The sequence below is a fragment of the Cheilinus undulatus genome, linkage group 15 (genome assembly GCF_018320785.1).
Source record: "Cheilinus undulatus linkage group 15, ASM1832078v1, whole genome shotgun sequence".
NCBI classification, from domain to species: domain Eukaryota; kingdom Metazoa; phylum Chordata; class Actinopteri; order Labriformes; family Labridae; genus Cheilinus; species Cheilinus undulatus.
This window is the reverse complement of record NC_054879.1, coordinates 10585705-10611198: the sequence shown is the minus strand read 5'-3', so window position 1 is coordinate 10611198 and position 25494 is coordinate 10585705. Positions and strand designations below refer to the sequence as shown.

Here is a 25494-nt window from a genome sequence, read left to right as displayed (position 1 = left end):
AAATCATAGTACACTAAATCCTAACCCAGAGTTTTTCCTGCGTATGAAATAATAAGGCTCCGCCTCCATCAAATGTCATGCTGCCCCAAGCTCTCAAAGCTCTGACGTCATGAAAACTGTTATGTACTGACAAGCACTGCATCAGGTTGATGTCATTTTTAACTACAATTGCGGTATTAAGCCGATGCGGCAGTGCTGTATCAGCAACAATGCACCAGGATTCGCTGCCAAAACTGCCAAAGAGGAAGAAAAGAACCTCAAGTTTCCTAAATTCCTAGATTTTATTCCCTACAGCAGATTCATCAAAAGCTATTTCTTGGTGGTGTTTAGTGAATATTCAAAAAAGGTAAATATTGTGTTTTTTGTATCCAAGCATGTCCATTTTTTTAAAGAAAAGTCTCCCAAATGAGCTTTACATCAGGCTAGTGTAATGTTACTTTTTTGCCTCTTAATTTTGCTTTCAAAGTGCACTGACTGATGTTATTAACTTTAAAATGTAAAAAATGTTTTTTTCCTGGTGTAGCATGTCCCCTGTACCACCCCTAGAAAGTTTAGAGTGTGCACGGTCATAATGGTACCACCTCTGCCTCAATTTGAGCCTAGAAAAACCCTGCTAACCCCTGTACCAACAAATGTATATAAACCTACTTTTTTACAGTGTATAGGATGCACAACATTATTGGATTATATCAGTCAATATAATCATGCAGATTAAGTCTAAAAAGTTTTTTATTGACAGATTAAAAAAAATAGATTTACAGCCAAAAAATATAATAAAATATTATGATAATGATATGAAGTGTGAGTAAAGACGCTGTGTTAGTTGTAACTGCAGGTGTTTGCATCATATTTATCTTAAAATCAAATAAATCAAACCATTTTTACCACTAAATTTTGAACAGTTACTCAAATGGTTACTTATAGCTTCAGTGCTGCAAGGGCATGGGCACACTGCATGAAAAAGCATTACTTGTTTGTATAAAATGATTTGATATCATTTACTTTAATTAACTTAGACTCTTGTGATGTGTTAAATACCAAACTTAATATTGCAATAATGAGAAAACAGAATTTTACTTTGCATTTTATCATTAAAACATACCTTCTATTTTAAAATAATAGAGACTTAAAGTATAACTGACAGATAATTGGAGGCTTAGATATTAATGCCTATGCCTCTGTAAAATCAGGACTTTTAGCACCCTCTTGTGGTCCTCTGGGACATTTCACCAGAGCAGTAGATGCTTTTCACTTCCTCTCTTTCCTTTTTCAAGTTTTTACCAGCTAACTTGCTTCACACTGCAGCATTCAAAGGGACAGATTTGGTAAATATAACATTCCCATGCTTCATCAATATGGATGAGATCATAATTCTATTGATACTGATACCCTTGTTGATACTCATTATCAATCAGAGTCCTCGTGGATCCTACATTCTATACTCTTCTAATGTTTTGTGGAAAGACAAAATAAAAATACAGTTTTAATAGCTAAGTAGAGCTTGAGTAATGGGAAAAATGCTCCACACATCTGTTTCATAAGACGGGTGCATAAGAGGGCAATGAATCCAACAAAAGAATTCAAAGATAGCTCCTGTCTTGACCTGTTTTGTTGCAGCCTGATACTACAATTATTTAAATTCATATTTATTCTTATTCATCTACACTCAGTACCCCATCATGACAAAGTGAAAACAGAATTTCTGAATTTTTTTGCAAATTTATGAAACAAAACCCTGAAATAAAAGTATTCAGACCCTTCACAAAAAACTTGAAATTTAGCTCATGTTGCTCTCATTTCTCTGCATCTTTTTCCTAAGATGTTTCTACACCTTGATTAGAGTCCACCTGTGTTAAATTAAATTGTTTGGACACGATTTGGAAAGGCACACACTTTTTTATAGAAGGCCTCACAGCTGATAATGCATATCAGAGCAAAAACCTAGCCATGAGGTTAAAGGAATTGCCTGCAGAGCTCAGAGACAGGGTTGTTGGTAGGCACAGACCTGGGGAAGGCTACAAAAAAATCTGTTGCACTGAAGGTTCCCAAGAGCACAGTGGACTGAATCCAGACTTAAATCAAATCGAGATGCTGTGGTGTGACCTTAAACAGGCAGTTCATGCTCTAAACCGTCCAATATGGCTGAGTTAAAGCAATTCTGCGAAGAAGAGTGGGCCAAAATTCCTCCACAGCGATGTGAGAGACTCATCATTAGGTATCACAAACGCCTGATTTCAGTTATTGCTGCCAAGGGTGGAACAACCAATTATTAGGTTCAGGGTAATTCCTTTCTCACACAGGGCCAGATAGGTTTGGATTTTTCCCCCTCAATAAACAAAATAGTCATTTAAAAACTGCATTTTGTATTTACTTGGGTTGTCTTTGTGAGATATTAAAATTGGTGTGATGATCTGAAACACTTAAGTGTGATAAATATGCAAAAAACTCAGGAAGCAGAAAGGAGGCAAATACTTTTTCACGGCACTGTATGCTAATTTGATATTTCAGTTTTTTATTTTCCATAAATTTGCAAAAAATAAAAATAAAAAATCAAATTCTGTTTTCACAATTTTTGTCATTATGATTTTTGATTAATGAGAACAAATGTGATTTTTTTTTTCAACTTAAGCATCAGGCTGCAACACAAGAAACTGAAAAAAGTCTTACTTTTGTGAATGCACTGAATTTTTGGTGATAAAATTCTGTTGTGTCACACAGCCTATAAAAGTACTGATGAGCTAGAAGATTTTAGATTTTCAGGTTTTGCAAAATAAAGATCCATGTCCTTCATCAATGGGGTTTCAGTCTCCATACTGAATCATTAGAACAGAGAGTATTTTTGTGGTAAAACTATCCTATACAAGAAAAAAAGAATAAATAAAAGGTCCAGACCTTCTCTCCACGGGCTCCACCCCGTGAGCTGGATCCTGATTCTCCCTTCGCCCCAATAGGTCCCCTCTCTCCTTTCTCTCCTCTGTCTCCTCGGTCGCCCTTTTCTCCTTTAGCCCCGACTGGCCCTGAAAACAACCATGAAGAGACAGAGTCATTAATACTCTTATGAAAAGACCTTTCAAAAATGATGAATGATAGCATCCCCAAACCCAAACAATGTACATGACACTTCCTGCACCCCAAAGAGGAAGAGGACGGAGAGGAGGATGACTTCTGGCTTGGTGGAGAGAGTCCCAGTGTGCACGGCTGCGGCTAAAAAGCCCCATGAAGGTTTAAAGATGTAACTGAATACACCGCCCCACACCTGCATGCACCACCATACTTAAAATATTTTTGGTTTGATTGAAATGACCTTAAACTCCTTTCTCTTTTAGTTTAGCTTGTGTAGAAATCATCAATCTCAGCACTCCTGACATGCAGAGTAAAACAGTGTCATCTAATGTTTAAGTGCTTCATAAAGCAGCAGAGAAATTGATCCTGTGCTTCTAAACAGATAGAGAAGCATGGGATATTTACCGCCAGAACTAACGCCCCACATCACAGCATTAGTGTCCAAAGCTAATATGCAGCACCATCCCTGCTTGTCCAATCCTTGTCATTTTCAGCAACAAAAAAAGCACCATCCTCCTTTGCTCCTTCTCTCATTTTCTCTCTCTCTCTTGCTGTTTTCCTCTCTCAATTGTGTGCCTCCATTTTCCCTCTTTGTGCATATTTCTTCAGGGGGATTAGAGCCGGAGCAGCCCCAATATTTTCATCCCCCTGGCTTATATACAAACATGTCTAACACCCTGCGTGAATTCAAAAGCATAAAGCTGACAGTTTCATGCTTTCTTGAGCTTGTGTGCTTTTGAAATCCATGTGAGGTCCTGCAGGAGGAGAACACATGGGGGATGCAAAACACCAGACCAGAGATTACATAAAACAGGACATGTAGATGCTTGTTCTGTGATTTCTTCAAACCGCCCCTTGACCCACCTGGTGACCCAGGAAGTCCGGGCCTGGACTCCACAGAAACTGAAACCTGCCGGGAGTCGCTCACTGAACACAACGCAAAAAAACAGTTTAAATAAGGTCTCCACAGTCAGTGTGTCAAGACAGTTTGATGCTTCAGAATGTGTTATGAGTGACCTTGTAAGTTTTTCCATTAATTCATGACTTTTCTTTTTAGTAATTCTGCAAAAATAATGCATTAACTTTGATCATTTACTCAGAAAAAAAAAATAACAACCACCATGACTGTCCACCTGTCCACAGCAGCTTTAATGAACAGACTTGTTGAAAATGTTCTAGTCTATGATCTATTTATTTTCAATTGTCTTATCCATCAGACAGTGCTATCAACACCATCTAGGATAAACTAGAAAGTGATACAAGACTGAAGTATTTGGTGAACTATCTCTTTATAAGATGAAAAAATGAGTAAATTTTAAGTGTGAATCTTAGAATTACTATAGAGAAACAGAGAAATGCAGGTCTTTCTGTAATCCTTCTCATAGCAATGAAACGATTAATCAAGATTAATCAATCACAAGACCTGTAATTAATTTCTATCATAATTTTAACTGACTGACAGCAAAATCATTTAAAGATATTTTTCTTTTTATTTTAGGATGCACATTGTTGGTATCAGCAGATAACAGCGTAAAAGGCTGATGATCTGTATGCAGAAGTGTACATTTCGGACAGTATTTCCATCTGATATCAGCAGAATTTAACGTAGAGTCTGTAGAGTTGAAAGCGAATTGCCTCAGCTGAAAATCTCAGTTAATTTTTCTAATATCTTCATATTAATTTTATCATTTATAACATTCTTTTTTTTTCTTAAAAAGTGACACTTTTTATTTGGTATACTAGAGCTCACTGTCGATACAGTGCTGTTTGTAGCACTAAATAAGTAAGATGAAGCTTGGTTTTACCCTCTGTTAAAGAAAGAAGAAAGAAGAAAGAAATGCATTGTTTCTCAATACTGTATTTCAACACATGAAAAATAATTCATTTATCATTTGTGGTAAACTTTTTTTTTAATTCTTGTTTTGTGTCTGTTTATAAAAAGACAAAAAGGAAAGACTGTGTTATTTTAAAATAAAAGGGGCATTTATTTACAGGATATCATGCAGCCAATATCCATATCGGCTTAAATGAGTTTGGAAATATTGACATATTGCTAACGGCCTTTTTTTCCATGTCCAGTCTTTTTTCATCTAAAGACTAAAAGTAAGACTAAAATTAAAAATAAATTCCAAAATGAACACTGTCACACACTGTGAGGCAAATAACTATATAAATCTTTTGAAATATTACCCATAGGAATTCGGAAATAACTTTCAGAAGAATGTTAAATTAATTCTAATTCTATGTAGCTTTTTAGTTTTATGGAGATAAATCTCAAACTGTGAAATTGGTTATATAGTCTAAACAGTAATAACATGGTAATATATCATAATAATAATAATAAAGTCAATAGTATGTCAATTCTAACGGCCAAATGCTGAGTATGATGTCATTGCCCCATGGGTGGTACACACTTTGTGAACTTTTTTTAATTATTATTTTAACACATTCTCACTTCACTCAGTCTTAGCAGATGGCTGTTCAACATGAATCTGGCTCTGCTTGAGGTTCCTGCCCGGTGAGACACAGTCTGTCTTTGCCAAACACTGCTTAGTGCTGTGCTCATGGTGGATCAATGTAACATCTTTGTAAATAATATTACAAAGAGGATGTTCTACACCTGTCCTCTCTGTAAAGTGTTTTGAGATAACATCAGTTAAGAGCCGACTGAGTCAAAATGATCTGCTTGCCAGGAATTCATGTTGGCATCCTTTGATGACTAAATCCAGTGAATGTGCAATCAAAAGCCCAGAGTACAACTTTGATTTGAACATTTGATCCAGCTCTTACTGTATTACATTCAGCTTTATTTAAAATTTTGAGTACAGCAGGTGCTTTTGTCCAAAGTGACATACATCTGAGAGTAAGTACAACACAAGCAAAGATCTAGACAGGAGGAAGAGTTTAATATATATGATTGTAAAAAAGAAAAATATGTTACAAATAATGCAACCATCAGGTTACTACCCGAAGTTTGTTCCTTCCTCTGTAGATCAAATTTTGTCTGATAGCCAACTGCTTAAGGTGTTATTCACACAGCCACCACTAGATGGAGTCGAGGGTCTTTTAGAGAATTTTTTCTAAAAATAGTTTGACGCTACACTTAGATATAAAGAGCTATTGAGAAGAGGAAGTGTAGAGCTGCAGCAAAATTAGACATTAGAGGGTTGCTGGGGTGCTGGTGAGACATTCTTCTAGTGATATGTTAAACCAGTCATGCACAACAAAACATCGAGAGTAGAGATATATGTAAGCTGCCTTTCAAAAATGACCTCTTTCTTTGTAATTGCTGCCCAAATTGGAACAAAAAAAAATCATTTATAAATTTTATTCTAATGCAGGCTTTAAACATTTCAAAACATTTAAGCATCTTTGCACCACAAAAAAAATTGTATACACCTCTGCTGATCATCCAAATCAGAGATGTACTGTCCCTGAATGGCATTATATAATCCTTTTGACCACTAGATGGAGACATGAGTCAGTGAAAGTCTTTATAACAAGCTCTGATGAGCTGAATCTTCCAGGAATATGAACTCTGAAACACCCTGGGCTGTCACTGACGTTACCCTCCATACCCAACAAGTGAGATAAGTCACGTTTCAGCAGGTGAAGCTACATATTTTTTCCATCCCTGTTATAAAGATCACACATCTGTCTACAGCTGTTACATTTAGAAAACAGCGAGGGGCCGGTCCAAAGGCATCTGTGAAAACACTTCTGATGAGGGCTTGCTTAAAAATCTCTGATTTATGAATCAAAAACAAATGGATTCTTCTCTATTGAGGAATAAATAAGTAGATAAACTCACCAGATTCTCTTGAGATTGATGCGTCCTGTTTCCCGGTCACTGGTGGCTGCTGGATGGGTCTGGAGGATGGAGGAGTTGTCTGCAGAGACACAATCATAAAACAGAGAAAAGCAGAAATTTAAAAGAAAATCGGCAGATAAAAGACATGCAAAGCCAGCTCTAGATTTAAGGATCTTTTTCACTGGATAACTTTTTAAAAAAAGAAGGATCACCCTCACTGCATGGGAGAAAACTGGCCTCTTCACATTTATCCCAAACAATCCCATAGAAAATGACTCATGTTTCTGCTCTGTGTGACCACTTAAATTCTTGAAAGGTTTATAGTTTGAGCAGCTAAAGCTTTCTTCTGAACCAACAAGATGTTTTTCCAGCTCTTCACAGGGCCTTTTTAAAAACAACATTAAATCAACATGTGCAAAGATGAAACAAAACTCCTCAGTCTCCGTGCATACTAAAACCTTTTCAGTAATTGCACTTTATATGTTGATCCCTGTCAGACATCTCATTGCAAAACTGCACTAAATGTGTTGTCAGGAAACACAGCATGGAGTCAATTAATGTAGCACGTAGTTGCAAATCTAAAATACAAATACTGGCTCACCCAGTTCACAATGAGTATTTTTTATTTTAGGCTACAAAACCCCTTCTTATGGAGGATAATTTTGTGTGGTTTGTGTTAATGTGAATCACATAAACTGTATTAGAAGTGGATATATCCTTCAGGTAAAATAGAGATGCTGCAAGAGGCAGATTTGCATTTTTTTCAGTTACCATAAACAACAGCAGGAGGCACCTGCAATAGATCTGGAAGCATTTTGATTTTATGGCAAGTGGAAAACTCTATGGGTGGAAAATGAAGACTGAAGAAGTGCAAAATGTTCCCTTATTCCTATTCCTACATAGTGGCTATAAAAAGTGTTCACCACCTTGGATGTTTTACCCTTTATTGATTTTATAAATCAATCATGATCAATGTAGTTTGGGTTTTTAGACAACAAAAAAAAAACCTAGACAACTGTCAATTAAACAAAAATATGTAAGACAAAATAAGTGACAGCAAAGTGACTGACCTAATTCAACAGAGTTTCGGCCAACTGGTGCTAGAAGTCTCACATTTAGTGAAATGGGGATCCCTGAGTGCAGTGAATCTGTCTCAGTGATTGTAGTATAAAGACACCTGTGTCTAGAGGGTCCAGTCACTGGTTAATCAGTATTCCTGGCTACCATTACACCATGAAGCCAAAAGAACACCCCAAACAACTCAGAAAAAAGGTTATCAAAAAGTATAAGTCAGGAGATGGATAAAAAAAAAATATCCAAGGTCCTGATAATCCCCCAGAGTTCTGTTAAATCCATCATCAAGAAATGGAAGAATTAAGGCACATGTGTACATCTGCCTAGATCAGACCGTCCTCACAAACTGAATGACATTGCAAGAAGGAGATTAGTGAGAGAGGCCACTAAGACACCTATGACTACTCTGAATGAGTTACAAGCTTCAGCAGCTGAGATGGGAGAGACACTGCGGCAAAGAGAAAGCCCTGGTGAAGAAAACTCAGATTAAATCTTGACTGGAGTTTGCCAAAAGGCATGTGGGAGACTCCATGGTCGAGTGGAGGAAAGTTCCTTGGTCTGATGAAACCAAAATGGTGCTTTTGGCCATCAAACAAGACTCTCTCTTTGGCAGACACCAAACACTGCACATCACCATGAACACACCATTCCCACTGTGAAGCACGGTGGTGGTAACATCATGCTGAGGGTATGCTTCTCAGCAGCCCGCCCAGGAAGGCTTGTAAAGGTACAGGGTAAAATGAATGTGGCAAAATACAGGAAAATCCTCGAAGACAATCTAATTCAGTCTGTAAGAGAAGTACGGGTTGGAAGAAGATTTATTTTCCAGCAAGATAATGACTCGAATGGGGCGCAGATGGCCTAGTGGTTGCAGGCATGCCCCATGTATGTGGGCGACCCAGGTTTGAATCTGGTCTGTGACCCTTTCCCACATGTCCCCTCCCTGCTCTCTCATCCCTGTATCCAGTTATAACCATTGCCTTCCTCTATCAGTAAAGCCACATAAAGTCCAAAATAAATCTTTAAAAAAGTCCAGCAGCATAGAACGTCCATAAAGCTACACAGAAATAGTTCAAAGAGAACGAGGTGAATCATCTGGAGTGGCTGAGTCAAAGCCCAGACCTCAATCCAGTAGAGAATTTGTGACTGGACTTGAAAAGGGCTGTTCATGCCTGATCCCTGTGCAACCTGACAGAGCTTGAGCAGACAACTGGACTGAAGAGACTAGGAGTTTGTGGTTCATTTGTTTGGCTTAGTACAGTAGATGATGTTCAAAGCCTTTTTTCGTTTTGCGGGGAAATATAAACACACACGTACAAGCACTAACATGTGTTGGCTACCTTTCTTCTTCCCAACCCACATGCTGATAAAAATTGATTTTTGGTTCAAAAATATAAACCACAACTGCACAAAAATGACTAAGGTAACATTGGGCATATATATTTTTCATGCAAGTAATACTTCTTTTGCTTAAAGAGTCTTTGGGACCATAAATTCAGAGAACAGCCAGCGCAAGACAGAAAATATTAGGAGACAGTTGGAGAATTCATGCAGCATAAAGACAAAGCTAAAGATGAATGGTGAAGCTTTATAAAGGATGTACTGCGGTCTCGACTTTTCTGTTTTCTTCCATTTATACAAAGCATTTTTTTAAATTACAATTTTTGGCACTATATAGTAATACATTTCAGAAATTGTAAAGTCTAAGACATACTTTATGTACTCCTAAAACTGGGTTTGTAGACAAAGAAAAGATGGATCATCCTCCAGTCTGGGTTCACAGCAGGGCTGGGAGAAGCAGCAGGAGTAATTGATGGCTGGGGGAGTTGGGGGAGATCACTCCTGCTTCCAAACTGCCAGCGGGTGAAAACGAGACAGTGGGGAGGGAATAATGCAAATACACCCCCAGTGGCTGTAGCTCATTCTTCACCGGTGACACACCTCATATTGTCACCTGAGGAATCCAGGACAGGGCCGGGATAAAGAATGTAGGAGAGGGGGCAGCTGAAGGGCCGGGTGAAGCCAGCGTTGATAATTAACCACTCTTCCTCTCTGGGAGATTCTCTCCCTGCTGTGTTTCACAGCTCTGACTATGCCAAGAATTTGGTCGAGCACTATTGACCGTCTAGAGTTGATAATATATATGAATGTGATTAGAAATACCCGGCTTTCACTCCTTAAACAATCCATCATAGCTGCTGCTGACGGGTGGGAGGCGCTGCTCTTTAGAGCACACATGTTGATGGATTTGAACCACACAACCCCCTGAATCGTAGAGCAGGTATGCAGCTCCTTCGGCTATGAGCTTATCCCACCTCTGAAGTTTTTTTCCGTGACGGCTTAAGATTTATCACAAATGTTTGTGTTCTTCTTTTGATGAAAAACAGTCTGGTTTTTGCAGTAACTTTGGTTTGAATCTCATTTCTTGGCTCTCAATTAAAAAAGAATCAGGCTTTTGAAGTAAAGACTGTTTTTACCTCAAACACTGCTTGTTTGATAAAAACTTAAAAGCACAGGAAATGAAAAACATGCTTCAATGTATTTTGAACTGAAAAAAACAAATGGCAAGGGGCCATTAGTACTGCACATAACCTCTGTTAACTAAAGCAAAATGTCTGTTAGAAGTCATGACTGCAAACAAACAAATATTGTGACTTCGATTTTGCCATCTCATCTGATATATTGCCAATTTTTGAAAACAAAACCTAGTGGGGTTATAGCAAAAGTCCTCCAGGATTGTATTAAAACCACCAAAAATGGTATCAAGATAACTCATAGCATGAATTTATGAAGATTAGAATGTAAATAACTTTCTGTTTCAATTCATACAAATTTTGTTGATGAATTTGTATGGTTACTTGCTCCAAACATCTTTAAAAAAAAAAAGATGGAACTATAAAGTAAAAAAAAACCAAGATAAATCAAACTAAACTAAACTAAAAGGGAATTAAACTCACAAGATTTTATCTGTGATAAACTGTGAAAATAATGACTTTTTTGCACAAACTTGTTCTTTCATCCCTTTGGGGACCAAAAAGTGATAAAAACAATCGTTTTGGGGACAAAAAAAACCTTCAAAATATTCACATATTTACAAAAAAGTCATAGTACTTTTTTATATTGTCTGTTCTTGAGCCATTATTCAACACAGTTCCTGTCTACAGTGACACAGAGGGTCACCTCACAGGCTCTCTGTCTCTCTTTCTCTCGATTTTCAATATCTTTATTGGCATGAACAGATCAGTAACTGCAAAAGCAATGTAAAAAATAAAAAATGCATTAAATATTTACATATAATATAAATTTGCATTATAAGTAATTCCATTAATTAGTAGGCCTATATCTCCCAATTATGAGCTATTCAGGCTGTCTCAAACAGGATCTAAGTGCAAAGACATGCAGTTTGGCAAAGCACAATGCGAAACAGACCAGCCTGACATTGGTTGTCTCAGCCCGTCACAAAGCATACTGGGGAAACAATATGGTGGATAGCATGCTGAGCTAGCAGCAGAAATGAAAAATTGATTAAAAATTGATAAAACAGTGTTCAATATCCAAGTTACTGGTTTGGATTTAATCTCTAAATACCCTGGAAAGTCGCCCGAGCTACAAAGGCATGGATAGCATCACTGGAATGGCACAACGGCAGGCTTAAAGAGGGGAAAAAAGTAAGAGGCTACAATTATGGTTCAAAAGTTATTAAACTTTAAATAACCCATGTCTCTTCTTGTCACGTACAACATTGGTTTCAGGGGGCTGATGATATGAAGTTGGTTTACAGAACATGCCCAACAATGTTAGCATTGTCTAGCTTCAGTCCTCTTTAACCTCTTCAGGTTAACGTATGAATTCCTGTGCTGACTGTCACCACACACTGGTGGTGACAGTCAGCTGCTAAATGATCTGAAACAGCCCACTAAACTTTATCCCAATTTTTAGACCAAAATGGCACTAAACCATGCTGTTCCTATGAGATGCTATCGTTGTTATCAGTCAAACCTTGTGACAGCAAAGTTGTTGCTATTAAGCTCAACTGCAGGGGCTATATGTGGCAGGTCACTGTGTTAAAGTTTAGACTGAAAATATAGACTGGGATGTTAGGCCTGAACTGATAAAAAATAAAACTTTAAATTCTGTTCTAAGGACTGAATATTTCGGTCTCTACTTCAGCTAATTTGAATTTTTCCATCTCAAAAAAAAAGTCTTTTTTGTTGACACTTTATCATGATTTATTCAGGGAACTACCTTGTAATCCTGCCCTTTAAATGGGAGTATTAATTTCAATTGCAGGTCCCTTCTTCTACTAGGGAGACTTGGCAATCTTTAAAATAAAAGTTGTGCATATTGCTATGGACTTAAATGGGTTTGGAAATATTGGCAGAAATACAATATCTTAATTTTCTAATATACAATGTATATAAAACACCTCAAGGCTTATAACAGCTGTAATCTATGTTAAACAATCACTGCGTCACCTCAGCTAGAGTGGTGCTCCTGAAACTCTTCCTCTTTAGGCTTCCTGTTAAAGAGGACTCTTCATTTCCTGCAGTGACACTGTTAAGGATGACTGACTGGCTCTACCATCTATCACCATGAATTCCAGGATGACAAAATGGAAAGTTTCACTTCTACAGCTCCCCCTGTCTAGCGTGTCTCTGCCCAGACTTGTCTTAATTGCACTGGTTGGACAATAGTACAGAGTGTAAGCTCTGCTCTCTGAGAGCAGACATCAGATGGAAAGATGTCTGCAGGTAGGCATTAGATGCCAGCTGTTGTGTTTTACATTGCATATTACATGATGCTAATAAATGCCTACTGAACAGATGGAAAAGCCCCCTCGTAAAGGTTTCAGGGTATCAAGGCAGAGCAGAGGCAGTAATGATTGAGAGACTTCCGACTGAATGGAGAGACGCCCTCTATGTCTCCTTCGCTAACTCTTTCCACCTCTTTCTCTTCCTGATGGAGAAACCAGTCAGAATAACAAAGCCTGGAGGCGGGGGGCCTCGACTTGGATCAGATCAGGTCCAAATTGACATCTGGTTTTTCTAACTCTGCACTATAATTGTGAGTGGGAGTGCACACATGCATGCACAGCAGCATCGTGCAGGGTGGAGGATGTGCTACAGTTCAGCGTGCTATCTTTGAGGGTGGGAGGATGTGAGTGGGTGTCTGTGGAATCTGATTGTGTGTGAGAGTGAGAGAGACAGAAAGCAGCGAGGGGAAGACAGAGAGACAAAGGGTGGGGGGAAAGTGAGAGTGTGAAGGAAGATCAAGGAAGACACCAAGATGAGACAAAGACATGCAAGACTTATAAATGCTGCAGGGATGACAGTAAAAAGATGGCTGGAATACAAGCACAGAGTGGGTCACAGTGCTAATGTAAGCACTTTCAGGGTTGCAGGTACATCTATCCAGCCACACTTCATCTAAAAGCAGGTAAATCTCCGTCTGGTTTTTATCATGTGATGTTTATGAGGGAATATCCCAAAACTACAAAAAAACATTTGAGGCTCACAATTCTTCTTACTCACCTTGTTTTCTATTCAAACAGCAGGCACATAAAATTCCAATAAACATGTCTGAGGATCTCAACTCCCCAGTTTGCCTGGTTTTAACCCAAGAAGGTCACCTCCTCTCCACTCCGACAAGGTCAAACTCTTTATGTAAAACGCCTTTGTTTCTAAATGTATAAGACAGAAGCGTCTCCATTTCCAGACATCAACTCAGCAGTTTTTAATCTCTCTTAAGGGATGAATGTTCGCTCACTTTGAGTAACCTGAGACATGGTGGTGGTGCTTCTAAAACTGGGAAAACTCCCTTTGCTAAAGCAGAATTATAATCTTTTTCAACCAGTTACACAGACGCCTGGCTCTTTAAATCCACTATAGACAAATATGCGCACTGAAATTAATCTTTTTCTTATTCTATTAAGCATTCTCTTGAACTTTTTTGTTATTTTTAAGCATTTTCCAGTGTGAAAATGTTTGACAAACCAAAACTGTTTCAGCAAGACGTACCAGAAGAACAAGGCAAGCAAAAACACAAACATTTCTGTTAAAATCCAAAAAAATAAAGCATAAGATTAAACAAATAGTCTTCTCCTACCGTCCATCTAGGTTTGTCCACAGCTGGTTTGGAGGATCCGCTTTCTGGCAGGGCGCTTCCTTCACCCGAAGCCTGGAAAATCAATCATACATATTATATGACATTTATGTTAACAAGGTGCTGTTCTTAAATTCCTAAGTATCCTGACAGTAAAACACCTTAATGCACTGATAGCTCTTTAAAACTATTGATTTAGCGCCGGTATCTGAGAAAACCCAAAGGATAAACAACCCTACCTAAATGATTGCATGTGTTGGTTGGCTAAGTTTTAAAAGGTTTAATATGCAACATTTACACATTCATTTAGCTGATATTAAGGGTGTGAACTTTAAATATCATAATATTTCACATCAACGTGATAACCGTTTTGTCAAACATGTACATAGTTGCAGAGCAGAAGTCATCATGATGGAGTCTGGTGTTGAACTGGAAATTACCACAGAGAAAGACCCATGACTTTTATATTTGTTTGTGTGGAGGCTATTAGAGACAATCTGCGATCTGCTTGAGTCCCAGCCCCCTCTTGCCTTGTCTTTTCTAGTTCTTGTGAGTCCATAAAAGTGTCTTGTTTTGTCTCATGAGCTGACTATATCGTCTCTATCCCTAGCAAATATCAAATATATCCTAATATGTCAATGACAAATCTCTGCTAGATGGAGAATGAATGGGTTTACAATGGATTTATTGTTCCCAGCTCTGTGTTCACACTGGTAAATGTGTTAATTTTCTGCCAAAGAAGCAAAGATTTTTTTAATAATTAAAAAGTTAATATTTTCTTCTGTCACCTCAATCAAGACAAAATACGGCTCAAAACTGGACACTGAAAAATACTGCAAGCTGCAGTCTCACAGCTGCACCCAAGACCAGAAAAACTCTGTAGCACAAAGCAAGCTAACAGTGAAAATATGGCAGGACTGGGAATAAACATTTTCCCAAATGACCACTAAGTTTTTATTTTCAGGCATTTTTTGTCTTCAGGGTGTCAGATTTTTAAAACTATGCTTAAAGGCAGAGATTGTTGTTATTTCTACAAAATTTTGAGGTCCTATATTCTGTCAAATAATAAAAACTGGCAGCGTGTTTGTTGTATGTTTACATATATTTACATGCTGATTTGTACAGTGAGGGGTAAGGAGGCCAGAAAGTATTTTCATCTGACAAAGTAATTTGTATGTTTCAGTTTGTAATTCAAACACAATGGAAAAAGAATGGACAGGACCGTGCACATGCACTTTGTGGAGGTCCTTATTTTTATGTTGAACTGAATTTTCTACTTAACTGCCCCCAAAAAGACAAGAAAGGACCATCCATGGCCTGTTCATAATTAAATGCCACTGTTTGCAATGCATAACCTGGCAAAGCAGATGGATTGGCTATATTTGATCCCTGTCATTGGGCAGATGCATCTTGCAAAACTTGAAGCTAAATGCTTTTTTCCCACCTAAAAATGTCACGGCCAATCAGCATCACTTTAAGAGAAAGAGTGGTGTAGTATATTCCTAATACATCATATGTTCTGTTGCTCTGATTGGTCTGTAATGATTGTTACAGACAGAGCTTAAGTCCAATTACCCTCTGAGAAAGGCTCCGCCCTTCCCAAACGCCACCTATGGGATGTTGCCACCCCAGACAGATGTAAAATAGTCCTTGCCATGTGAAACAGTATAACTGGCTTGTCAGGTAAGATCAAATGTTAATGTTTTTGTGCTAGTCTTGAGTCATGTGTTTCAGTTCAAAGCCTTTTTTAGTAATTGGCTAAACTCATGCCAACTACAAAGAATATAGAAAATGTCATGCTTTATTTTATTTTTCAGTTTCATGTTCGTGCCTACTTTCCTCTTAAAACTGAAATTGTAATCAAATTGAGCTGCTCTCATTAAAAGCGAACATTTTTACACATCTCTGTAAACCGTCATCACATGCTTCTCATGTTCCTTCACTATAGTCATCAGCTTTGATATGTGTTTATTGAATTAAAATATGTGAAATTAGGTTTGTTACTGCCTAAAGACTCTAAGTTTCTTGGTAGTGTAATACTTTAATGTGTCCTGTTGACGGGAAACACAGCAGCTGTGTGTGAGGTTATCATTTAAGATAAAAGAGGCATCCTGACATCGGAGACCTGTCATTTCCACCTGGAATGCGTTTTCCCATCTAATCCAAGCAACATCTAAAGATTTGATGTCAGCACGTGGTAAAATCTTGAACCTTACTATCAGTAGAAATCAGGTTTTTGGTGGTCTCGGCAAGGAGAACAGCTGCAATGGCAATGTTTTACTAAATAACAGTTAGAGCTGCTGGTGGGCTGCAGTGAGGCACCTGTGTTTATGTGTGGGTGGTCACGGTCGGTGGTGAAAAGGTTGTGTCACACTTATCTGTTAGAGATGTAACACGAAAAAAGAAATCATTATGGCTTGTGTGGTTGGTGGTTAAATCTGAAATTAACAATCATTCCAATGCACAGATCAGTTAAACCTTCAGTTCCTTCATGTTTTAAAGACAAGGTAAAGTATTTTCATTTAATAATAACTTTAGTCCACATAGACCTTTAATACAGTTTCATTCCCCATAGAAATAGATTGACATTTACCTACAGTAATTCTAGGGATAACAGATAAAGGGAGCAGAGCCCCTAATATTCAGACAAAAGATCAGGACAAAATTATTTCACAAAAAATAAAAACTACCAGGGTCAAAATTATTAGCCTCCTTTAGAACTTAACTTTTTGTTGAGCTACAGCATAAATCACTGTTGTGCAGTGGTGCTTTACCTTTGTAAAGCTCGAAGCTTGTAAAATCAAGGTAAAACTGAGGGTTATCTTCCAATTTGCACACACTATAAAAACTTCAGTAAAGGTTTAAGCTGTCACTGGAGAAAGCATCATGGCAAAAACAAAATAAATCAGTTTAGACGGAGAAAAATAATTGTTGATGCTCACAAAGCAGGAGAGGGATATACAAAGTTATCACAGCGTTTCCAAGTGTCAAGAACTGGAGTGAGGATTATCAAGAAATTCAACGAGAGCCTCACAGTCCAGAAAAAGCCTGGCAGAGTCCAGAACTGCTGAAACACTAGTAAATGAATTGTAGTCTCAAAGAAGACCATCACTAGAGCCCTTTACAGGAATGGACTGTGAGGTTGCAGACCATGAAAAAGTCCACCTATGCAGGAGAGACACCTTGAAGCCAGACTAAATTATGCTAAAGATAACTCAGAGAAAGATTATACATACTGGAAGAGTGTCCTTTGGTCAGATGAGACCAAAGTAGAGCTCTTTGGCTTTAGAGATGTTTGGAGAAGAAGGGAGAGGAGTAAAACCCAAAGATCCCTGTCCCCACAGTGAAACACAGTGGGGGGAGTATTATGCTGTGTGGATGCTTCCCCACTGGGAATCTCATAAAGGTGGAAGGAATCATGAAGACAGAACATGTGAAAATCTTGAAAGAAAACCTCAAGCAGTCACAGCAAAACTAGGTCTGAGTTTTCACCTCGTCTTTCAATACGACAATGACGCAAAACATACATGGCTCCTGGTGAAGAACTACCTCAGAGAGACCAAAGTGAGCGTTAAGGACTGGCCTGCACAAAGCCCTGGCTTTAAATCTCACTAAAAACCTGGGTGGTGAACTGAAGACCAAAGTCCATGCAAAAAGACCATCAAATCTGGAGGAGCTTGCGAGATTGGCCAAAGAAGAATGGGGTGGGATTCCTCAGGAGATGTGTCTGAGACTTGTTGAAAACTACAACAAATGACTGCAGGCTTTTATCCAGCAAAAAGGAGACCCAACTGATTATTAGCATAAGAGGGATCGATAATTTTGATCCTGGAAGTTTTTGTGAAATAATTTTGTTTCTGTGAGCCAAGTAAAATAATATAAGCTCACAAAATAAAACTATAAAACTAGGATGGTCGGAAAAGCTGCATTAAAAGTTCCAAATTAACAGCACTTGGGAAATACTGTAAAAATGACATTTTCATCTTGGGCTAATTATCTTGTCCTTATCTGTACCTCTGCAGAGTAAAGCACTGTCAAGCACCTTTTCACCCCTAGTAATACGCCTGCAGACCACCGGCAGTTTTGGGTACTTGGCAGGGACTCATGGCAACCCTACTATCCACCCAGATGGTACTCTAGGCCAGTGGTTCTCAAATAGTATGGCAAGGCCCTTTTTGCCACTTTTAACCCATTTTTGCCACCTCTTTGCCAGTTTTTGCCCACATCTGCTATTTTGCCACCTTATTCCCACTTTTCCACATCAACATATTTGTTGTCTCTTTTCACAGTTATTCAGTTCTCCTCAACTAAAGTTGTCTCAGTATCTTCTACTTAACTTTCCAGCATCCTGATGGTTCTGCACATTATGACCTAGCTAATGAAGTTGACATTACTTTCCTAATCATTTAGTTAAGTGTCTCTATCTACATTGTTAACATTGCCAATAAAAAGGTCATTCTGTTTTAATGGGAAAGCATTTTTAAGAAGGCTATATTGTACCAAAGCATAAATATAAAACTGATTTTGTTGCTTTTATTAGAATGTTTATTATTTGGGTTAAATATATTAGTTATCACAGTTTAATCTAACAATGGATGAAGGTTTTTCTGACCTCCATGATCCCTCAGTTGGCCGGGGCCCATAAAATTCTCCCCATTATCCCCCCTTATGGGCAGTTTTGAATGTCATTACTGAAAGAGTCTATTTTGTATAAGTATGAACATGGTGTGCCTTGAGATACTGGCTTAACCTTAGGTGTGCGTTGGGCAAAAAAAGTTTGAAAACCACTGCTCTAGGCCATGCTTACTCATTATATCAACCCCTTACTTCCCTTTAAAGTGTGGATTTTGTTGTTTTTCAACTGATCATTTTCCTATTCCCCTGGTTATATGCAAGGACATCCAGAGCATGCAGGGTTGCGTCAATCCTCCTTCCTGCCCAAGGGTGCCTTTAGACTAGCCATTAAATATCTTACTTCATATCTCACCTCAATTTTTCGCACAAACATGCCAAAAAAATCTGCACAGATATACTTCTGTACAAATATATACATTCTCTCCCTGAGAGAAGGCTGTATGTGAGCATGAATCAACACCCTTGAGGACAACAGCCTTTGTACATTAAGTTACAACTGCTAGGCAAGCTCATTTAAGAAAACTACAGGGGTTAAATGCTGCTATGGACGGAGCTCCAAATGTAGGAGCCATTGAACTTTTCTTTTGTGTGAGAGATGTAGGTCACTTGTAAATCATAAGTAGTTCCTTCAAAGATCTCTTGTTCTTGGGGAAAGTCCAACCACTGAAAACTAAAGTGTTGTTTTAGTTTGAGAGATTTTTAAAGGAGAATTCAGGATAATGTGACAGGTGTATGCATATGTTTCACTGCAGGATGCTGCTGGTTTGTTGACTGAAGTAGTATTTACCTATTATAGTCTGTTTAATGGACTCCCTTGTATAAGAGATTTTAAATCTCAGAGGAAATACTCCTGGTGAAATCAGGCTTAGATAAAATGAAATAAAATACATTATCCCTTACTTATCTACTAAGAAACAGTGTTTGTAATGCTCTAGAGTTTCCAGTCAGTCATCAAAATGTGATTTGTTACGAGTGTCACTCACCATATCAGAGTCATCTTCATCCTCCTCACATTGTCTCTCAGCAGCTCGGGGGTCTCCCACCACCCTCAGCTCTCCGATCACCCCCTGTTCCAAAAAGACCACACACACTTTTGATGTTTGAACCACAAAATAAAATCAGAGCAGCACTTGTTCTCACACATATGATGTCGTACTTTCAACATCCAAATATGTTTGCTTATCTCTGAACTTTCGGCCAGCCATACTTTTGGGGAATTCCCTCTTTCCTCAAAATGAGAGAGGCTATTGATGTCTCCAGTTTTAGCCTGAGCCTGTGAAGTACCACCATCTTTGTCCCACACATATGATCAGATACATGTTTCCCACACGGGATGCTCGCACTGATAGCATGAATGCTATCTGCCTGTCTATCAAAGGGCCATTAGCTGTGCATGAGGAGGCGGTTTCTCTGCCGAGGAGTTATTTGAAGTCGACTCTTCAGGACACATTTATGTCCTGAGAAAAAAGTCAAATGGACTTTTTAAGAGAGCTTTGAAGATAAAAAGGAAACGCTCTTTGACATTCAAACCCAAACTCTACAAAGGCTTTTAATGGTGGTACAGCCTTTTTTATAACATGTACAATGTTTAGTTGACATGTTATGGTTTTTTTCTGACAAACTGCTTCAGATCTTTGTAATAAATTTTAGATTCTGAACAAGAAAGGCTGACATGTCACTAAGAAAAAGGACACCCACTTAGCAAACCCTTGTTAGGAGTAGAATATCCACTGTAAAAAATATATATATAAACATAAAAATGCCAAAAAAAAGCTTGCCAAGTCCTTATTTGATTTGGGAATAAACTCACAAGACCTAACTGGCTCAATGCCATGAAAAAGCACACAGCCAAGCAAACATTTTTACATTCAATTTTCCATATAAAGCATCTTTCTGACATAATATCTGACCACAAAGACATACCATAGATGGTTTTGTGTTGTACTGAGATTTACAACTAAATAAGCAGCTGTCTTTGAGTAGCAATAAAAAGTTTAAAACAAGTGTTACAGCTGGGAAAACCACTAAAAGTTTTATTTCAAGGGCTTTGAGTCAGATGGGAAGTACTTAAAACTTGTAAATATTTAGTCTGGTTGTGTAAATATTTCTTCTTCGTGTAGCAGTTATTGTTATTGATATATTTTTAGCAGGGGCCATTTTCTTGGGTCCCTAAAAGGTGTTCCTGCTTTTATGGTTCTTAGAACTCTTTCAGTTTAACTTACAGAACGGGGGGGGGTCGTTTCTGTCCATATGACTGCAATATTTTTTTCAAACATGGCAACACTAAACAGCAGAGTAATCTATCATTTGTAAATGTTAAACTAAAGTGCATTCAGAAAGTATTCAGACCCCCTTCACTTTTCAGTTTTCTTATGTTGCAGCCTGATGCTACAGTTGAAAAAATTTATCTTAATTGTTATTAATCTACACTCAGTACCCTATCATGACAGAGTGAAACCAGAATTTTAGAAATCTTTGTAGATTTATTAAATATAAGACCCCTTCAGACCCTTTTAAAAACACTTGAAATTAAGCTCAGGTTCCTCTCATTTCTCTTCATCTCTGCTGAAATGTTTCTACGCCTTGATTGGAGTCTATCTGTGGAAAATTAGACTGACTGGGCATGATTTGAAAAGGTCACACCTCTCCATAGAAGGCCTCACAGCTCACAATGCGTATCAGAGCAAAAGCCAAGCCATGAGGTTAAAGAACTGCCTGCAAAAAGTACAGTGGCCCCCTTAATTCTCAAATGGAAGAAGTCTGGCTCAACCAGGACTCTTCTGAGAGCTGGACATACAGGAAAAATGAGCAACTGAGAGAGTAGGGCCTTGGTAAGAGAGCTCACTCTGACTGAGCTCCAGAGATCCTGTGTAGAGATGGGACAAACTTCCAGAAGGACAAAGACTCACTTAAGACCTCCAGTGATTTGAGCTTTATGCAGAGTATATGCAGAAAATTTGTCATCAAATTTAATACTTTTAAGACCTTTGCCAAGACCCTTTTGTGCTGTTTAAGACCCAATTGCATCTTCAGTTTCTGACTTGTTTCACTGGCGGTACGGTTTTGTAAATGTTTTGTGCTGATTGTAGGATAGAAATGAAACAATGCAGAAAAGAAAATGCCGGTGGAATTTCTTATAGAGCTTATAGAGAATTTTGAGAATGTTAGGGAAAAGATGTCAGTTTGATACCATAAGGTAGCTGACAATGCAGGGTCTGTTTTTGTTTAAATGACCTAGAGTTGCCTAACCATGGTCTTAAAGTACCTTTTAACAAATTATGCACTTCAGCACCAACTAGAGATGCAGCAGAGCTTTGAGGACGCACTGGCAGCTCAACATCGTTAGATCTGGCATGGTTTCAAAAGAATCTTACATGTGATTGTAATTTAAAAACAAAAAAACAAGAAAACAAAGTTACAACCTGGTGGTGAAAATTATAATTCTAAAATCTACAAAGATTAACACTTTATAGACTTGCACTAAAGACTTGTAATGCTTTTAAAAAGCCCTAATTTTCTCTGAATTGATGAATCAACTTTTAATACTTTTTGAGACCTCGTGGACACACTGTGTATGGCAGAGTGGTATGATAGAAGCTGCTCCTCAATGCAAAATGCATGCAAGTTCTTTGCTTTCACATGGAGATTTTTGCAAACTCCAAGTGTTTTTGCAAAGGGTCTGAATACTTATGTCAATGTAATATTTCAGGTTTTTAACACATTTGTAAAAATTCTGTTTTCACTTTGTCACGATGGGGTCCTGAGTGTAGATTAATGAGAATTAAAATGAATTATTTTGACTGTATTATCAGCCTAAAACTTATGAAAATTGAAAAAGCAAAGGAGGTCTGAATACTTTCCACCAAATTCCCTTATTCACTAATACTTATATTTCTTTAGGCTTACTCATTATTACAGCTTTGAACTTTACCTTTTTGCATCCTGATTTGTGGACCCACAGTTGCATGTTTTCTCATGCAGGTAGCCCTGGGTGAACTGCTCTGACCCTTTAACTGCTAAGGTCAACAGTTGTTGCGGTCAACTGCTGGGATTTACAGCAGTCAAATGACTGAAGTTAATTACATCCCGACTGTGAGGTCTTCCAATTATTTGCAGACCGCTTTGAGGAAGATGGAGAGCTGATAGAGACATTTATGTTGTGGTTTAGACTAAGCCAATTTGAGCAATTAAATCATTGAAGGGTTATTCAGCCAAGATGTTGCACATGACTGGATTTAGAAAATGAAAACACAAAACTCCACTTTTTCTAAACTTTACTCTGCTGGAGGTCAGTCCTGTGCAAGAACTGACCAAATTTCTTGTTTCATAATAAAGTTTTATAATATTCAAGGTTAATCTCTGCATGTCATGTGGTTTTAAAATGATTACATGTAGTTTTATGGGCTTGAATACCATTTTGCTTGAACAAAGACTGTGTACGCACCAGAAACTTGTCCGTATCAGCTCCACCAGCCTGTCCCACAAAGACTCCAGCACCGGCTTCAAGCTCCATCTCGTCCGGCGATCTCTCAATGCGCCTCACCTCAGCATAAGGGTCACAGTTGAGGTAGAACATCACCTTGTCGTCTCTAACAGCGATGGCAAAACGAGTCCAGACATCCCTCATGGAGGCAACAGAGAACCTGGCTGCCTCATTGGACCGCTGCGAACCGGGCTCTGTGTAGTACAGGATGACATTTTGGCTGCCGCCATGCACAGGTGAAAGTTTGACCCCTAAGTACATGATCTGCTGTGAGGAGTCCGTGATGGAGAAGATGACACCACCCCTGTCAGAGGTTGGTTTCAAGTGGAAGATGAGGGCGAAGTCTCGGTAGAAAGGGCTCGGCAGATGGGCGCGGGCCAGCTGGCCCGTGTTGGCGTCAGGACCAAAGACATAACCGGGGCTGTTGTCGGGGCCGAAGACCTGGGTGATCTCACTGGGAGGAGGATCTCCAATCAGCTGTAGGAGGGAGACTCCATTCTCCTCTGGAAAGGGAGAGAAGAGGATGTGAGTCCAATGTTTGCATAACAGCTAAAGAAGGTTAGAAGGGAGGGCTGCATGACATGTTAGAGAAGGATCAATGAGGCAGCAAGGAGTCCACTTAAAGGGAATGTGACTGATGGATGCAAGATGAGCAGCTGCTTACCTGTACAAGGGTTTTTGGAGTATTTAGTGTACAAAGAAAAAAAGCACAAATCTTACAAGGTCAGTGGTTAAATTCCTTTACAAATGCAATGTATAGATCAAGAACCAACTCAAAATTTAAGCGCAGGTTTACAGCTTTAAGTGAGTGTGCCTGGTGGATTTAAGATCGTCAGCTTTAGAGTCTATGTCAAAAAGTCAGCAGCAAACTATGTCAATGATCATTCTCCATTCAAAAGCAATGAAAAGATCAATATCACACTCACGAAATGTAGTTATGTTCCCTTAACATCCCTTAATTCATATCTCAACTTTTTAGAGCTTCTCTGAAAACAACTTTGCTCCAGGGACCACAAACAATTTTATGACCTCTAGACTGAAGCAAGGAAAGGACGGACATCCCCAAATAAGGTAACAGAGAGGGTCAGATGAGATTAGAAAAGGATGACTTTAGCAGATATGGAACGGCCTGCAATGAGAATACAAATGCATACGGTAATAAAAATCAAACTTGAGTCGAATGCCTTGTGAAATACATACAAATTTACTTATTGTTAAGCCACATACATCTGAAAAATCCAGTAACACCTCTTACTCCAAGATGCAAAACACAAAAAAGACACTTCCTAAGATTTGAGTCCTTAAGCTAAAATTAAACTTCCATCTCCAGACTTGAGGGTGATCTGACGCGTTGGTTCTCAACTGGTGGGTCAGGACCCAAAAAGTGGGTCCCAAAGTCCTTTTCAGTGGGAGATGTGGCAAAAGTAAATGATGTGCTTTTATTCTGAAAGATCTGTCTGCATCTTTTGTTCCATTTTAAGTCCATATTATCTTATTTTTCACTGAAATAATTAGGTTATGGTTTGAAAAATTGAAGAATTTTTGGGTCACAATTTGTTGTTAAGGAGGTGGTGGTAGGTCCTGACAGGCTGCACAGTTTGGTAATATCGTGCAGCTGCAAACTATACTGGTCAATATTGTGATTTGCGATTGCAATAAAGGGCATGATGAGTCTTCGTTCTAGGTTATCAAGGAAAATGCAAAGAATAATGATAGTTTTAAAGTGTGCATTTCTCAACTCAAAATACAAATACTAAGTAGCATTCAAAAATATACAACCTGAAGTTTTACAGTACTTCTTTCAAAATAACTTTATATTTTCCAATAAAATACATGTTTTTACCTATTTTTAAACCAAGGGAATTTCTACTGAGTGCAGTAGTGCAAACTTAAAGGCCTTTCTGCTGAGATTTTTGTGAACCTTTCAAGCACTACTTAACACAGAAATATTTGCAGCCTGTTATGCAATTATGCAGTTGCAGAGCTTTACATTGGGATTGCAATTAGATTAATTGTGCAGCTCTAGTCCTGATGCTAGACCAGTTGAGGACCACTAATCTAAAGATACAAGTCCAGGAAATTTTGCACATGATGATGTGACTTTAAAGTCTCATGTTTTAGCCCTTTTAGGATTTACATTACTTTATTTTCAGATCAGTGTGATTATATTAAAGGGTCTGACATAACATGTGCCATAAGAGCTAAAAACCAGAGAAAGTCAAAGAAATCACAAGACATGTTATCTGCCAACTAGTTTAAGAGAATCTCAATGAACATTTCAAATAATCCAAAATAAAATTATACATTCAAAGTTTCAAATATTTTA

The 25494-nt window shown here is 38.3% G+C and overlaps 1 protein-coding gene across 3 annotated transcripts in view; it reads right to left on the bottom strand.

The window, feature by feature from the left end:
- Nucleotides 1-25494, bottom strand: part of col18a1a (collagen type XVIII alpha 1 chain a) — a 132728-nt gene that overhangs the window by 27134 nt on the left and 80100 nt on the right. For 2 of the 3 annotated variants that reach the window (XM_041807253.1, XM_041807251.1), the window contains 6 exons: nucleotides 23130-23671; nucleotides 19669-19752; nucleotides 14054-14125; nucleotides 6875-6953; nucleotides 3928-3990; nucleotides 2893-3017 (listed from right to left, as the gene is read on the bottom strand). In XM_041807253.1, the coding sequence (XP_041663187.1) occupies nucleotides 2893-3017; nucleotides 3928-3990; nucleotides 6875-6953; nucleotides 14054-14125; nucleotides 19669-19752; nucleotides 23130-23671 (965 nt within the window). The remainder of the gene's footprint in view (nucleotides 1-2892; nucleotides 3018-3927; nucleotides 3991-6874; nucleotides 6954-14053; nucleotides 14126-19668; nucleotides 19753-23129; nucleotides 23672-25494) is intronic. The other variant, XM_041807252.1, reaches the window with a different exon arrangement.